At 44.9% G+C, this 17,561-nt stretch overlaps 2 protein-coding genes across 3 annotated transcripts; both read right to left on the bottom strand.

Annotated features, from left to right (window-relative positions):
- Positions 1 to 5,953: 5,953 nt before the first annotated feature.
- hyal1 (hyaluronidase 1) lies at positions 5,954 to 8,402 on the bottom strand. Its single transcript, XM_053869021.1, is given in 6 exon segments — positions 5,954 to 6,708; positions 6,851 to 6,940; positions 7,007 to 7,034; positions 7,036 to 7,799; positions 8,030 to 8,121; positions 8,256 to 8,402. Coding segments are annotated over 6 exon segments (1,311 nt in total). The 5' UTR covers positions 8,263 to 8,402; the 3' UTR covers positions 5,954 to 6,378.
- A 1,969-nt stretch (positions 8,403 to 10,371) lies between these two features.
- On the bottom strand, positions 10,372 to 15,179 carry hyal2a (hyaluronidase 2a). Of its 2 annotated transcripts, none has more exons than XM_053869020.1 (4): positions 15,030 to 15,179; positions 13,410 to 14,338; positions 12,401 to 12,490; positions 10,372 to 10,794 (listed from the first exon to the last, which is right to left on the bottom strand). In XM_053869020.1, the coding sequence occupies exons 1-4, from the start codon at positions 15,052 to 15,054 to the stop codon at positions 10,375 to 10,377; spliced, it is 1,464 nt and encodes a 487-aa protein (XP_053724995.1). In that variant the 5' UTR covers positions 15,055 to 15,179; the 3' UTR covers positions 10,372 to 10,374. The 2 variants fall into 2 exon arrangements, with proteins under 2 accessions (XP_053724995.1, XP_053724994.1); XM_053869019.1 differs by having other exon boundaries at positions 13,410 to 14,367; positions 15,030 to 15,177.
- Between the last annotated feature and the right edge of the window lie 2,382 nt (positions 15,180 to 17,561).

Raw genomic sequence — 17,561 nt, 5'->3', positions numbered from 1 at the left:
TGGATGAATTGGGAGTCATGTTTCCCTCCAACAGTCACAACACCTGTGTAACATACTGAGCTACCAGAAGAAAGTTAAAGACTTCCAGAATTCCAAGCCCGGGATCACATGAGTCACAGAGGACAGTCAGAGAGGACGCAGTCTCTGGAGACGCCGACGCAGCATCACCCCACCGTCACTTTCAATAACGCTCTGCTCATTATCTTCAGAAATACAAAAAAAAACCGTAAAGCTAATCATAATTGGTATTGAGCCTTGGCTAGAATGTGCTGAGCTGACCAGCCCGCCTCCTCCTGGTGGCCCAGCAAGTCCCCGCTCTCCTCACAAAAGCATTTCTCTTCAGAGATCCACTTCATTACCCAGACTAATACAGGGGAAAATATTTATTCAAATGAGCTCAGATCAAATCCCCTCCTATCAACCAGAGGGGGGGGGGACGCTGAAATGGATTATATGCCAGCAGAAAAAAAAAACATATCTGAATTAATTACAAAATGAAATGGCGTGGTATGGAGAAAGCCCTCGCTCTCCCCCCGGTCCTCTCAGTTATTTTCCTCTTATCCAGCATTTATTCCCATCATCTGTCAGTGGCCAGTGTCATCAAGACCAGCTCATGAAAACACAGAATAATTGCGTCTTTTTTTTTTCCTTCTCTGGATCGACATGACAACGACTGGCATTGTGAGAAGCGCATTGGCTGTCACAGCCACCCGGTGCATTGTGGGTATGTGATAGGCTGCGGCTGGAAGAAAGGCTTTCTATTAGGGATTGATTGGGCGGAGTAATTTTCCAGCTCAACAGCTTCCCGCCACACACACCCGTCTGCCGGCAGCTTCCTTTGTCGCGGGGTGCGATTGTGGCTTCTCTTCTTGCTTTTCTAGGTGTTCGCTGGGCGCCTGATGGGGTCGCGCGGGCTGCTCAGTCTCAGGATAAGTCAGACGCTCACCACCGTCAGGTCAATGCTCATCACAAGGCGTCCAGCGGAGGAAGCAATTCCCAAATAAACTTCCAATGAATAAAGCAGCAAGGTCTGGGAGTGATGACTCAGCATGGATGTAAAGGTTCAGCAATGATGCACGTGGACCCGCCCTCCGTTTCTGCCTATAGAAATCATTCTGAAACCACCAAACGTCACATAATTCAAGTGTGAATGGACGATATTGAGGTGAGAAAATTGATAACTTCAGAATGAAGCATGGCAATTCCAATAATTCAAGATGACCTTGGACCACATGTGGTAAAAGGAACTACACAACTAACCAGATTTGATTTACCAAACACAGTTTTTTTCTCAATGGAAAATACTGCAACTTCATGTAAGTTCATCCTTATTTGTTCAGTCACCCGCAGAACGACAAACCTTCCTGCCACAGTCTAGAGTTGCATCTTCAATTCAGGTGCTCTGTTTTATTTGTACAGTTGTTTGCAGAGCTTACAATCTGAAACAGAAGACACCGACCACGACCATAGTCAAACTCAACAACATCCCACTTTTGCCATCTGAATGAATGTTCTGATCAGAGATTAACGCTTCCCTGTTTACATGAATTGATACGATACGATTCAGATTTGAATCTGAGTTTAACCGCACTGAGGTGCACAGTACCGTGAAGCCAAGCGTAAATAACCAGAAGCGTAGAAGAAGAGGCTCTTCTCTGCAGCAGCAGGTGCCGTTTCTGTGTGACGTTTGCCTTTTAAATTTACAGACAAAAAGCAGCAGAAACCATCTGGTGCAGCTCCCCATTGATGTCTGCAGCGCGTTGCTTTCCTGATGAACAACTGGTAGCCTCCGCTAGAAGCTGACAGTAGAATAGCTTACCTGGTTGTGTTTTGGAGAGATGGATGGATGGAGGGAAGGATGAAAGGATGGATGGATGATGGTTGGGGAGGTGGGTGGGATGGATGGATGGATGTTAGAGAGATGATAGAAGGAAGGATGGATGAAAGGATGGATGGATCAATGGATGGATGATAGAGAGATGGATGGAAGGATGGATGGATTGATGGATGGATCAATGATGGATGATAGAGAGATAGATGCATGGATGGATCAATGGATGGATGATAGAGAGACGGATGGAAGGATGGATGGATTGATGGATGGATCAATGATGGATGATAGAGAGATAGATGCATGGATGGATCAATGGATGGATGATAGAGAGACGGATGGAAGGATGGATGGATTGATGGATGGATGGATCAATGGATGGATGATAGAGAGACGGATGGAAGGATGGATGGATGGATGGATGATGGATCAATGATGGATGATAGAGAGATAGATGGATGAATGGATGGATGGATTTTGCAAAACCATTAACAGTTAGCTTTATATTGAATGCACAAACAGCACAGTATATTCACATTAAAGGCAGGCAAACACGTTATTTACGTTCATCAAATGCTTTCAAAACACTTAAAAGCAGAATATGCGAAAAATCTCGCGATGTCATTGCAGAAGCAAAGCAACGGTGAGTCGCAACAGATGGGGTCTGCCGGTTTGTGTTCATAAATTAAAACGGTGAACGTATCAGACGTTAGCAGTTGTCAGCAGAAATGGCCAGTAGCTCCGCCTCCAGAGAATTTCAGCCGCTGATTCCCAACACCGGAGGAATCATATCCGCTGTCCTGTCATGTGGGGAAGGCAAGGTATCAGCCCAGACGATCTAGGTGGACATCGACTCCATCTACAGTTGCAGTGGTTCACTGATCAGGACAGTAAACAAGTCCAGCCGCAAATGTGAAGCCTGCTGCAGTAACTGCTTTGCACAAGAAGATGGCCGACACCTGTAACTTCAATCTGAGCGACATTTGTGGCCGAGTTTCCATCAACGTTTGCCAGTATATGCAGTGCTGAGCATCACCATTGTTGCCAAGAAGTGAGGAAGATCTCCTGTATATGAGATCAGTAATTCATCATGGCTGCCGCTAGGTCATAGTGTCCAAATTAGATATGTGAATTTACTCCCATTCCAAACCTTGGGTCAGACTGAAGGCTCCTCTCTTTTACAGCGCCCCTTTATCTGCATCCGTTTTCAGGCTACAGACCTTTGAAAGTGGAATATTACTTGGGGAAAAAAAAGGGTAAGAACAAGACAATCCACCTCTCTATTTTCATTGCCAGGAGACAAAATCTGTGTGCAGCAAGTTAAAAGTCACAAAGTTCTCCAGGAGTTGGAAGTTTAAATCTGAGTCCAACATCAAGAGCGTAAGATAAACCCACAGCAGAGCCGGCCTCGCTGCTGGCGCGACGCAGAGCCGGGCCGATATCTGAGCTCCATCTCCTCAGAAACGGGGCGCTGTGACCTCTTCCCCGACTCTCCTGCTTCTATTTCATGGCTCCAGATTTCATTTACTTACATGGAAATGTGATCAAAGGTGAATCTGGGAAGACTCACTATCCACTTTAACAGTCTATTGTGTCACTTCATGTGTGAACAGTTGATACGCTGTCGGCGCTCAGCTGAATGATCATGCAGAGCAGGTTCCTCTGTCCTGCTGCTGACTCACTGAAATGTTGCAGGCAGTCTAGGATGGATTCTTAAACACTGGATTCCTGTAAGCTGCTGTCTATAATTCTTCCTCTTCTAATTCCTATTCTTGGTCTAACATGGAATTTCCCCACTGTAGGATGAGACCTGCTCAGGGATGAGTCCTCATGGTCAAACAGGGGAGCGATGTGCGTAAGTGGGAGAACCAGCATTTAACATGGAAGACCAGGATTGGCATGAGAGATGCTGTGGAGAAGGGTGAGCTGCGTGCAACATCTGATAAGACGGTGAAGGAGAGGAACCAATGAGATCTTCACTGTGGATGCACCACCAGAGGGTGAATGTGTTTAACTTCAGATTGAATGTCCACAGAGCACCACTGTGGGCAGCATGACAAAGACTTCTCACAGGATACAAAGTGCAAGTGCAGTAAACCAGTGGACCCCAAACCCCGGGCTGGGGAACGGTACCGATCTGTGGATCAATTGGTACCGGTTCGCACAAGAAATAAGCCACTCTTTTCGTTTTATGTATTATCTGAATTTGAATGAGCTTTTATTTTGAAAACCTTTTATTTTGAAAAATGGCTGGATTCTCTTGGTTAAGCCTCGGCCACTTGAGAGTCAAAATGTAACCCACAAGCTTGTAGAATGAGTCAGGAACAGCCGACTTTGGAAAGTTTCTTTGCAAAGAGGAAAAGGCTCAGTGAAAAGACAGGAGACGAGCCCACAACTTCCACAAAGAAGAACGTTACAGTCGGAGTTGTACTTGAAATATGGATTTATCATGGTCAGTGATTCCCACGTGCCAAGCGCACAAACATGCAGATTGAAATCACTGTTACATCTTTTTTTTGTTTACATGTTCCCTCTAAACTGTCTTGAAAAACACTTAAGGATCACTGCTATTACTGACTTTTTTAGAGAGAAATACAGAGAAAAATGTAATGATGATGTAATGTTGACAGTACAGTCCTGATGGTGTTTGGTAATATATTTGTACAGTTCTATCACATTTGCATTGAGATTACAATGTGCACATATTTATCATTAACAGTTAAGCCATGTTTTTTACTTTCACTGCCATGTAATGATCATGTTTTACAACAAATGTGTGTTGTTCTATTTTAAAATTAATACATTTTTAGATGCATTAAAATTCCATCCTTCTTCTTCCCAGGTGGATTTGTATGGACCACGTCTATTAAAACAAGTTTAGCATATTAAATGCGCATTATTGAAAGCATAGAAAGTTCTGTAAATACATTCCTGCTTTCTGCGCAACATAGGAATGTTTTTCTGATAGAGATCTGAGCAGTTACTTAACTGTGGCTTAGTGAAAATAAAGAAATTAAAAAAATAAATAAACATTTAAGTTAAAATATTGTGGTCAACAACTCATGAATAATCTTTTAAAGAATTGAAAATATTTGACCGACAAACTTGTGATTTTTGCGCTCTGGAGGCTTTCATTCCAGATCTTACCCAGCACAGTGGGCTGCACTCAGAAGCCTCTGATCAGGTGGATCAGCGCCCCCCCACAGAACCAGTTGGTCATCACCACCATCACCATGTAGGGTAGTCTGAGAAATCTGTGTGAGAGTTTTGTGTTCAGAACACCTGCGCTGGGGAAGGAATTTGATGGCTCCTCAGTGTCTCACAGGTGTTTAAGTGCAGTGGTGGAGAGGGAAGGTTTTCACATCCCATGCCAAGCGTCAGCTCATGTCAGGTGATGGTTATTTTTGGTTCCGTTTTGAAGACATTCTGTTATTTGTTGACTTTGATTCATCCATGTTGAGAAGTGACATACTGAACGTGTCAAGAATTTAGTTTAGGTTTTTCGTGTAAACAAACAAAAGTGCATTTTTTTGTAAGTTTTGTTCAATTCAGAGCTTTGTTTTTGTATTTTAAACATGTGAACATTTTTTTTTATTCATGACAAGGTAAATCTAAAGTGTACTTTTGAACCACACCAACTGGTGTATTACAGTAATAATGTCAATCAAACTGCGACAATGCCTCCGATGATGTTTACAAAACATGAGTAGGAGGAAGGGAGACAAGTGATATCGACCACCACAGACTGTAGTTCGTCTTCATACTTTCGTTCGTGCATTCAATGGCTTGAACCGATCATACGCCCAAACGTGTTTTCTGTGTTGACGGTATTCGGCGTTAGGGCGCTACTTCAGTTTATTGGCCCGCAGCTCCCCCTGCTGGGAGGAGAGCGCACTGCACGTGAAAACACTACATTTCATTTTTAAATTTCTTGAAGCAGTCGGAAGCATTTGAATCATTTAGTGTGATATCATTAAATATGTACTTGGTATTGGTTAAAAAAAAAAAAAAATTACAAACAATTTGAGATGGACATTGACTCACCCTTTAGTTTTGACCATGAACTAATAATCTAAAAAATCAATGTAAGGAGTTGACAAACATCAATTAAATCAGTGTATTTTTAATTATATATAATAACTCTAGTTTGATACAATCAATAAAAAATGGTCAGAAGAGTAAAAAAGTTTGATTCGGACAAAAGGTTGCATTCAGGTTCGGCATGAATCGCAGAGATTTTTGAAGCAGTTTGAAGAGCTTTGGTGTCTAAACACAGTTTGATTCATCTGTCTAGTGAAGGTATCGTTGGAGTACTCAAAGCATTCTCAAAACTCTCTTTAGCAGGAGCAACTCAAACCTCCAGATACACATGTGCATTAACAGCTGGATGGGAAAACAATTGACCTTCCATGTATCTGACAGTACATCTTCCAAAGTAACATCTAAGAGCGCCATGGGACATCAAGTTTGAAATGCACAGTGACTTCTCATACAAGTACCTTATGTTGCAAAAAATATACTCTTTCTTTAGTGCAATACGAAGCAAGCTATTGGTGCAGTTGCTTTGCGCAGTCTACACCAGTCCACCCAGGGTAGCACCTGCACTGGAACCCAGCCTGAAAGTTGGTCACCTCCTTTGTCCCCATCTGTCCCAGCACCTTGTAGTCATAGCGCCCCCTGTCTGCGGTTCTGTCAGAGACGATCTTCCAGGCAGCAGGGTCCAGGTGCAGAAAGACTCCGGACTTGGGGTCTTTTCTCGTGCACCTCCCGTTGGAGGAACACAGCACTCGACTGCAGAGAGTGGCAGCAGAGGTGACATTCACAAGGTAGGGCCCCAGCGTCTGGTCGATGTAGGATTTGACGGCGATGCAGGAGGCCTGGGGGAGAGACACGGCAGGATTTCGGATGAGTTATTCATGAAAGCGCTAACCTCTTTAATGCCATGGGATTAGCACGTTTGCAGCATCATACTCGACCGGTTGGTGCGAGCGGAACAAGAAAGCAAACCCAAATAGTGACCTGTGTTTTGGCAAAGTTGTGATCGCCCCACAGCACCACTCCAGCTGATCCCAAAGCAGCGCTCTCACCGATGGTGTAGATCAGATGCTCCTGCAGGGGCAGGAACAGCAGGCTTACACACAGTCACAGCAGCTGACGGGTCACGTGCTGACTGACCTGGGACAGGAAATCCAGAGTGCTGGTGGAGCACAGGCAGAGCAGGTCGCTGCACCTGAGCACTGACTCTCCTGGCCTCCAGTATTCGATGGTGCGTGTAGAGGAAAACTTCTTTACCGAAGCTGCGCAGCTCCTGAGGCAGATAGATGTTAGGATACAAGGCTGCTGAGATGTTCCACAGCCAGAGCAGCTTGTCGTTCCTGCCCTGGTCCACTGCAGGACACTCTCCGGTGTAGTTCACGTCTTTGTAGTAGTTGTAGCAGCTTGGGAAACCGTAGAAGCCCCACAGCCCGTTGGCTCTCTGCTTCTTCCCCAGGGTCAGCGTGTCCTCCATGAATCTTCTTGCTGCTGCCTCAAACTCCACGTGGGCTGTCATGTTGACTTGCAGAGGGCTCCAGTCGGGATGTTTGGATCTCACCAGCGCCTTGGACTGCTCCCGGTAGATCTCCTTCGTGTCCCAGTTCCTCTCCCACACAGGCCTCCAGCTCTCCCAGTCCACCACGGCCAGGCCCTGGAAGTCTTCATCTGGGATGCACCTGTGGATGTCTTCAGCTGCAGTTTGAAGGTGCTTGTTGAGGCTGGCGTTCTGAGGGAGTCCTCCATTGACAGCCACTCCGTCCGCAGTGTAGCTGGGGTATAAGCCCAGTCGCTCTGAATAGAAGATGGTTATGTTGTCGCCGAGAAAGGACTGATTCTGGTTCTGGACGATGGTGAATATACTTAAATCCAGGTCAATGCCAAACTTAGACAGACAGGGGGCAGTAGGGGCGTTCCAGACCGTCAGGAAAGGAACCTGTAATGACAAAGAAACATGGGGAAAACTGAGATTCCGACAGTGACTGATCTGAAATGTAAAATATTTATTCATTTTTAAATTGACTTCGAAACAATATACACATTTAAAATCAAACAATAATAAATATTACTCATGAAACATTATGCATTTGGCTACCACTAAAATCATAAATGCAAGTGAGTGCAAGAGGTCACAGCTCATTCTGCCTCCACTTTTCACGTACACACCTGGGGTAATTGAAGGGCAGGCGATGTCAGGCATGGAAGCAGGTTAATAACGTGAAGGATGAAAAGCACATCTGCATTAAAGAATCTCATACCTGCGAAGATAAGAGAGGAATTAGGATAAATTATTTCTCTAAAACTCTCTCAGGATCACGAAGAACAAACAGAAAGGCGCTCACCAAACAACCAGCCAACTTGATGAAACATGAACAACGAAATAAAAACGTACCAGTCATATTTGTCCTCCACGACGTTGCCTGAAGAGGGAACTCCAACTCACATGACCGGGAGCAGAAAGAGGAAGAAAGTCAGTTTGTTTTGGGACTCATGTCGACCAATCAGGTCCGAGTACGGCTTTTCTCTGAGCCAATCGTTGTCATTATCACGTGGTCTCAGACAACCAATCAGAAGGGACGAGGGAAAGCGCGGTGCCGACTAATTTAAAGTCACAGACACGTTAAAATAAGTTCGTACGGTATCCAGTGGTACCTCGGTTCTCGACTACAATCTGTTCCAGACGGCCGTTGCAGAAGCGGTTTGTTCGAAATCTGAATCGATTTTTCCCATTACAATGAATGGAAAAAGAAATAATGCGTTCCAAGCCTTAAAATAGTCTTCTGTAGGAGTGAATGTAGAGTGTGTGCTGCAGGTGCGCTGTTCCTCTATGTGTGTGGCCGCTGCATGTGGGAGGGGTTGCCGAGTGAGTGACGTCTCTCCAGAAGGGAAGAGGTGCCCGGTGCGTGTCCAGCTCTGAATGTGCGCTTCTGTGCAGTTTGGCTGTGACAAAGTCATAAACCAAGTCACGCTCTGTCCCAGACTCGCCTCACCCCTGTCCCAGCTCCCAGGACATCAAACCGTTGAGAGCGAGCACCTCCCCTGTGACACTCTACCACGGTCCAGTGCGGAGACAGGAAAGGTTTTACACCTCAGTATGAAGAAAAAACTCTCAGTAAATGTAGCTAACGGGACACGTCTGCATACAGAGGCTGCGTTATACACAATAACAAAGCACGTAGTGAGTCAGCTGATCGGTCCGCGCACGTTATGTTTTTTCCGGCTTTTTTCGGGGGCGTTCGAGTTCTGGATTCTCGTTTGAAATCCGAAGCAAAAAAAATCTATAAATTTTTGTTCGAATTCCAATTTGTTCGAAGTCAGACAACTTCCAAAGCCGAGGCACCACTGTATATCTTTTGCTTATTATCATGGTATTTACTGTGATTAAAAAATAATGTCTGCTAAAACACTGTGTACCAGCACAAACAGACGAAACTATTGTAGGTGTTTGGAACATTTAAATGTTTATTTTAATATCAGGTACTTCTAAATCATATCTACACATTTTCTGCAAATGATATGAGAGTAACCTGGTCAGAAATGTTACCTGCCTGATATTGTGTGATGTCAGTGGAATGAAAATAAAATAAGGGTTGTTCAATTAGACCATACTGAAGAATCTTGGCAACACTAATGATGGTGTGACTCATGCAGAAAGAATTGGGGATGTTTCTTTGCCCATCTGGTGCTGGTGCTCTATGGTGATGCCATCAAGGTCAAACGTGAGTTGAGGAGAACTAACTTTTCCTTCTACCATTGCTCTGGTTTTACCACAGTGGTGTGAAGAAGCCACTACTGTTTAGGCAAACTCAACCAGTTGGTCTTGACAAGGTCCATTATTTGGTCTCACTTCTCTTCTGAGTTGCAGAAATAAGTATAAGAACGTGTCAACCATAATTCCCTTTTCAGTAAATTAGGCCTTGTTTCCTGTTGAGAGATGAATGAAGGCTCAACCTCGTCCTGTCATCCTACTGTCAAGTGGGTGAGAAGCTCATGAATATTAAGGGAATAACAACAACACAGAAAAGAAGAAGTTATAATCACAAGAGTGTAATTTAAGACGCTGCATCAGAAAAATAGTCTTCACACAGGTTGTGCTTTGAAAATGTAAAAATCAAAATTGACTAACATATTGTTTAATAAAAAAATCATCAAAAAAGTAGTAGTCATGATTTAGGCAAACATTGATCTTAAAAACATCCAAATAAATAGTTATATTCTAACTGCTTGATCATCGAATCGTCGAGGTCCAGATGACGAAAAGGCACTTGAAAATATGCTCTGCCATCAACGGCATTCCTCTCACGCGGCGGTCACTCACTCACACACACTCACATCCGTTAAAAACATCTTCATTCATCACATTTCCCTTCAAACGGTCAATCTCATGGGAAGCAGTGGCTGGGAACAAGGAGTTCAAACTTGGTAGCAAGTGTAAACGTTTCAAACTAGAACTCCAGGAGAAGAAGCATCTGAGGGATAAAAGATTTGGCAGCGATTTTCAAAGATCTGCTTCATACTACTACGCCTCCTGTGGAGCTGACCTGTGACACAAAAACACACAGAGCCAGCAAGAACAAGATGAGCTTTGAGGCTCTGCATTGACACCCGGCCCCCTTCTGTTGGAGGACGGTGGCCTGATCGCAGGCCTTGCCCTCATACCCGCTGTAGCACTGGCACTGAAACTCAGCCTGAAATCTGGAGGGCTCCGCGGCGCCCAGCTGACCGCTGACTGTCAACTTGCCCTGCTGGCTGGTGATGCTGTGGGTGAGTGGGCTCAGGTGCAGGTAAACGTCAGCGTCCGGGTTTCTGCGTAGACACCGTCCGTGAGAGGCACACAGCGTCTGGCTGCACAGCTCCGCAGCCGTGGAGACATTCAGGAGATATTTGCCCAGCGGACCTCTTAGATACGAGTCCAGGTCGGAGCAGCTGGTCTGAAAAGAGGAGTGTGCACAGTCAGAATGTTTGCCTTTCAATTCATCATTCTCCCGTTCAGTCCGACATGAGCTGTTGACTCTCCAGGCTCAGCAGCTCAACAGTCCATCTGAGGGAACATGTAGACCAGGGGTCTCAAACTGATCCACATACTGGCCACAGTGGGTGCAAGTTTTTGATCCAAAATAAACAATCACACACTGGTTAGCCAGTTACGTATCAGCTGAAACAAGCAGCAGCAGACTGACAATCACATGACTAGACTCTTCAGACAGCTGGACTGGTTTGAGCCCCGTGATGTAGACAGAAACTGGAGTTGCTCTAGAGCTGTATTCAAACCCACAAACCTCTTGTTATGAGGCGGCAGCTCAGACCATCCTCCAGTGTGTAGATATGCTTGGCCTTCCTTATAAAAATGTGAAGGGGTTGTTCTTAGGTGATGTCTGTCATGACACAGATGAAGTTTACAGCACTGTTTTCATCTAGTTTCTTTCAAAACTGATCAACAGTTTACTCCATTTGATGCTTAATGTCGCAGAAATTTCATAAATGTTCAGCCACAATATCATACAGTTATTAATAATTGAAACACCACAGTGTTTGCATCATCATTGTATGAAAATATGCTATTTTTTGGATTTCTTTTAGCAACAAAATCTCAGAAACATACTTGTAAAAGAGATGTATTGACTTTATAGATAACAGACTGTGTGGGATTAAACATAAATAAACAACAGAAAGCGCTGCAGCAAGGACAGGGCAGCTCACAGCCTGGACTAGCTTGCGCAGGAATTATTTTTGATAAGCTATTCTTAACATCTCGTCTGGTTTGGCATGGGAAAGCATGGGAGCCTAAAGGAAGCTCAACGTGAGAGCAGAAACTCATTAGAAACGTGGGCCTGAACACTGTATCAGCAGTTGTTCCCTTCCGTGACTGCTGACATTATGACAAAGGCAGAGATGTTTCGGTTATCTTTGTGGCTTAGCACTGAAACAGACATCGTCCTGTTGTAATACAATCGCACACAAAACATGGGCTATTCTCTTCACAGCCTTATACAAACATGTTCATGTTGTGCTTCGCAAGTTTATTTTCCTTGGTCTGCTTTCCTGCTGACCAAATCCTTCCTGTTCGCTGCTCCAAAACATCTTCGCTTAGCGTCGCACAATTAAAAGTGTAGTGCTGTCCAACCAAGCAGATAGCAATGGGTGGAGTTCAGCTTTGAAAAGGGTCTTCAGAGCAGGGTGGAATCTGAAGACAGAGACGTGCGCCTGAGAGGAATCGGTGGCGGGATCTCCAGCCTGAGCTCAGTCAGTCGTGCTGAGTACTTCAGGTTATCGCCTTTCATCGGCTAAATTTAGTTTTTTTTTCAGAATCCATTCGACCGAATGTGAAGTGGTTTTGTGAGTGTGTCAGAAGATCATTCATGTGACTCGAGTCACTCGCTCTGAGCCGCACTCGGAGGAATAATGTTTCCAAACGGGTGCACATGTGACTGACAAGAGCAGCTGGCCGTGAGCAAAATCAGGCGATAAGGTTTCAGGTAAATTTAGGAGGATTAGTCAGAGCGGCGGATCTGTCAGCAGCAGTGTTGTGGCTCTTACTTTGTTGCTCGCATACTGAGCGTCTCCCCACAGGATGATCCCTGCTGCGCCCAGGGCCACGCTCTCCCCGATGGTGGAGACCAGGTCCATCTGTAAGACATGAGTCAGCGCTTTAAAACGGCAACATCGCAGGTCACGCTCAGTGCTTTCGGAATAACACATAAGCAAAAACCGGGTTTGACCCTCACCATATCTCTTCCAAAAGGAAACGGTCTATAGGGTGTTAACAAGCACCAACACCCATCCTGCTCACTCAACACATACGTGTGGTCAGAGGGCGACGCAAACAGGAAGTACTGAGGCGGCAGATAATATTTATGGAAATATCGAGAACTGATAACACTAATGTAGTGAGATCCGTTGTTATCCTTCCATAAATCAAGCAGGATGTCTACAGCATCATTTGTTTCATGGATAAAACAGTAGTTACGCATTGTGATTTTCGAAAATTCAATTCATCTACAAAACACATAAACATCTTTACAAAGCAGCAAAATGCTACATTCATTTTTATACAAACACATTTCATGTTTTTTAGGGGTTTTTAATTCAAAACATATATTTTGTGCATAATTATCCCAAGGTTTCCTGATATTTCAATCATAATTTGTCACTGAAAATTCAGTAAAAATTACAAATTACAACACTAAATACGCCATTATTTTACTCATCAATGTCAATATTTTTCAGACTGGAATAGACAAACACACAATTGATCAATTAGAAATCTCTTTAGCATAATCTACACTTCATCTTTTGTTCATCACGATCATATGTTTTATTATTATTTATACAACTTACAGCTCCAGCTAAGTTGCATGGATATTTCTGTAAAATCACATTGAGACTTCTGACTCTTCTGAATCAGATTTCGCCTTAATATCGTGTCAGCTACTGTATATCCCATTCATTTTTGTCCTACTTTTATATTTCTGGTGGTCACATTCGTCACTTACTACTTCAATAGTGTCAAAACGCCCCAAAAAAATAAAAGAAAAGAGGGCGTCACCTCGGTCAGAAGTTCCATGGAGTTGGAATAGGTGGGTCGGGTGTAGACAAAGACAGGACGTGCCAGGCCGTCCCCGTACGAAGCCAGGCGCATCCCCTCCTTCACCCGGTTCCTGACAAAGTGGCGGCCGGAAGTGGAGGAGCGCAGCACCGTGGCCATGTAGATGGACGGAAACAGCGCCGTGCTCTCAGTCCACAGCCACTTGAGTTGATTGTTGCGAGTCCGCTCCACGTCAGGGCAGCGGCCGGTGTAATTCTCCAGGGTCCGCGTGTAGTCGTGGTTGTAGCAGTCGGGGAACAGGTAGAACCCCCACAGCTGGTTGGGCCGCAGGCTTTTGGCATATTTAAGGGTCTCGAGCATGAACTTTTTAGCCGACAGCTCAAACTCCTGCGTGGCCACTCTCTCGACCTGATTCCGAGGCCATGTTGGGTTCTTCTGCTGGACCAGCTCGGCCGAATTTTTACGGTAAATCATTTTAGTTTGCCAGTTTCGTACCCAGGACGGACGCCATTCCTCCCAATCGATGACAGCAAGGCCCTTCGCACCTTCTCGTATGTACTTGGTGACACCTTCAGGCATCTTGTCCAGGTGATTGCTGAGGCTGGAGACCTGCGGAAGGCCCCCGTTCACCGGCATCCCATCATCCTCATAATACGGGTACAGGCCCAAACGGTCCTTATAAAAGATGGTCAGGTTCTGTCGAACAAAGCCTTCATTGGGCGAAGCCACAATCTGGAACTGCTCCAGCTGGAAGCGAACACCATGCCGAGGGGCACAGTCCTCAGTCGGGGCATTCCAGGCGAGCAGCAGAGGTTTTTGGGAATAAAGAGGCCATCTGGTGGATTTCAGATCCACGGCCCTGATGACGCCCCACAGCAGGATGAAGAGCAGGGGAGCCTTCCAGTCAGACAGAGTCCAGGACATCTCTTCTGCGGTGAACAGACCGTCACTCATTGACCTAGAGGTCAGACACAGATTCACGCTGACATTTCACACAACACAAATTGAAGAAAGTGGGACAGCACTGACAGCAGGAGCGTCCTCTCCAACCCTGGCTCAGAATGAATGGCCTGACATGTTATGGCAGCCAACTGAAGCATTCTGAAGGCAAAATGATGAAGATTGGGAACCAAGTTCATTCTTCTTCTACACTCATTTGTCATTTTTTATGTAGAACTTCAGCCTTTTAATGTTTCCTTAAACGTCGGGAGACAAAGTAGATCTCACTTTAACCGCGAGTGCCATTGCAATGTTTGCCTTTCTGTGAAATCACACTGATAGTTCTGACTGTTCTGATTCAGACTTCGCTCATGGCAGCAAAATTTGAGTTTTCAACATGAGCATATTGTTGTTGAGTCACTTAAATTGTGTTTCTATATTCTAAGTATTACAGTGGTGAGGTGGAAAAATAACGCTTCAAACGTCTCCCAGGCGACAAAAACTCAACTATAAAAGACTACCGTGAATTGAACTGAATTCCAGATGAAAAGTTTTCAAAGAAAAGTTATAATGCGGGACATAAATCAAAGTTCAACAAGTGTATGTGGAGATACACGCGTGCTTGGAGAAGTTGAAACATCAATGAGCACGTCTTCATTCAGCCTCTCCTGGAACACTCACCTTTCCAAAGGCTCCGGTGACGCATTCCCGCCCACGGCACGGTCCGCTACAGCAACTTTTCACACCAAGCTGCCATTCTCAAAGAGGCTGAAAAACTGCACATGACATTTGAAGTGCGGAGCTGCGAGGCGTGTGCCGAGTCGCCCCCCTGCAACGTTGTTGTCAGTAGCTGAGCACAGCTACTTCAGGATGTACCACTGGCGGAGGGGCATAGGGGGAGGTGGCTCACCTCCGAGGAAACATGACGTGACCAAACGGCTCGTTTGATACAAATATCACCGCAAAATTATCTTATTTTGAACTTATATTAACTTTGAGTATCAATCACGCCGCATAGGTTGCGATACATGCGGTGTTTATGGAATCATTTCAGGCGCATCGCCTCCTGAAGAATGAATCCGTCCACAAAGTTTGCCACCGCTGCTGTGCAACAGAGCGCTGTCAGGATTCATAGAAGTTCAGAGACCTGAATATATGTTTATTAGGGCAACATTAAAACACCAGCGAAACTGTAGTTATCCCATGTAACGTATTACATGATATGATGATACGTCATTCCAAACAGCGTCAATATGATTAAGTTCCAAAACACATTATAGGAACAAACTATCTCAATTTTATAACTTTATCATTTTAATAACAGGCCAACTCTCCTTCAGTTGATCAGGACACGCCTGCAGTGACACATCGATGTTCTGGTGACAATGGAGGCCAGACTGGAGGCCTCATGTTAACAGGGCCTCTGTTTCAACACGGCTGACTAGTCATGACAACACATGTTGAACGGTTCATTTCGGTGAATTGGATTCTTTTACTGCCGTGTTTCCACTAATACTGTGCGCACACTTCAGTCAGTAGGCAAGAGGCATCTGGTATGCAGATGTCACTGCCCCCACAGGCTTGTGATGACAGCCTCTGGCAACGTGTCAGCGAGGAAGAGAGTACCACATGCCGTTGCCAGGCTCACCACGCAGCGCGCAGATGGCCTTTTGAATGAAGAATCATGGGGTAAAGGTCAGGCGTTAACCAGTCACCACATCATCTACCTGCTCTGGAAAAGTTGCTTCTAATCTGAGCATTCATTTCTAAGCAGCAGCCGGACTCCAGTGAGCTGAGCATGTGACTGAAATGTGAGTTACTGTAAATGTTGTGGTCCCCTGGATGTTTTCATTCTCTCTGCTGACTCACAGTTCCTTGTCATGAGTTTCTCTCCGTCCCCCAAGGCCTTGATTGTCCACTATCGGAGGCCGTTGGCAGCAACAAAAGAATGAAGCGACCCCCTCTGATCTCAGCTTCCCTCTGACCTCTGACTCCTGAGCATTACATCAATAAATGACAGGAATTACGAGGAAGTGAAAACAATGGAGGGGAAACTGGACTACGTCCTTTCACCTTCACTTTAGGCCCCGATCAGAAGGTGAATGTCGTTTTTTCGGCTTGTGTGAACTCACATTTTGGAAAATTCTCAGAAAGCTTTTGGCCCAAGATGTTTAATTTGTTCTCCGTTTTTCCAGTTGTTTAGATCACGATCCTTTGTCTCTTCGAAGCATAGGCTTAACCAGGAAAGAAGCAGACTGATCTCTGCTCTCCTGAGTGACCAAGCTCCACACACATCTCTCTCAAGGACGGATACATGAAAGATAAAATTCATTCTGTCCAACTCTCTCTGCCGATTGGGGGGTTGTTCATGGACTTGATAATCAGTAGCTTTGCCTTTTGGCTCAGCTCTTTCTTCACTTTACACCAGATGCTGCTGCACTGATCTCACACTGCATCATTCAGTCATTTGTAAAGATAAGTTATATAGTCATGAACCCACTTCACACCCACTTGTGTTGTGCATACCTTTCATTGCACTTTCGCTCAGCATCTGGAACTGTCTGCTCATGTTTCCTCCCACAGTCCAAAACTCACTTCTGCAATGAGTGGGAGTTGTCTTTTTTTCATGAGTGCTGTTTGATCGACTGGTGACCTTTCTGGGGTTTACCCCGCCCCCACAACCCCGGAGGACACAGATTTTATGCTTTATATTACGGTTCCTTCCATCTAGGGAGGGTGGAGCCTATTCTAGAGACAATGGTCAGGAGGCAGGGGACACGCTGGAAAGGTTGCCAGTCAATCACCTGACATATAAACAGACAGCTATTTGTTCTTGAAATGTGCTCTGAAAAAGGCATGTGATGTACACAACTGCTATCCAAAAAAAGACAGAGATCATGCTGTCTTTACTTCAACTAATTTAGTGAAGAGTAAATCGTGTCTCCAGGTCTTTGAAGACAGATGAAAAGCTCCTGAGAGAGTCGGTCTTTGCAGAATCTTACATAACCTCAGTTATAGCTCAGAAAACAATATTAGTTCCTCAGCGCTTATTATTCAAAGCAAACCTCCAGATAAAGCGTCATCAACCAACGGTACCACTTCATTAGAGCAAGGTTTGAGACCGCAATGAGCAAAATGTGATATTAAACTTTCATTAGAAGAGGAGGCTTCTAGATGAAACAAATGGAGCCGCAGTACATCAAAGCCCGGCGA

This window comes from Synchiropus splendidus, chromosome 6 (assembly GCF_027744825.2).
Source record: "Synchiropus splendidus isolate RoL2022-P1 chromosome 6, RoL_Sspl_1.0, whole genome shotgun sequence".
Lineage (NCBI taxonomy): Eukaryota > Metazoa > Chordata > Actinopteri > Syngnathiformes > Callionymidae > Synchiropus > Synchiropus splendidus.
Note: the sequence above shows the minus strand (reverse complement) of the source record. Positions and strands in the feature narration are given on the sequence as shown.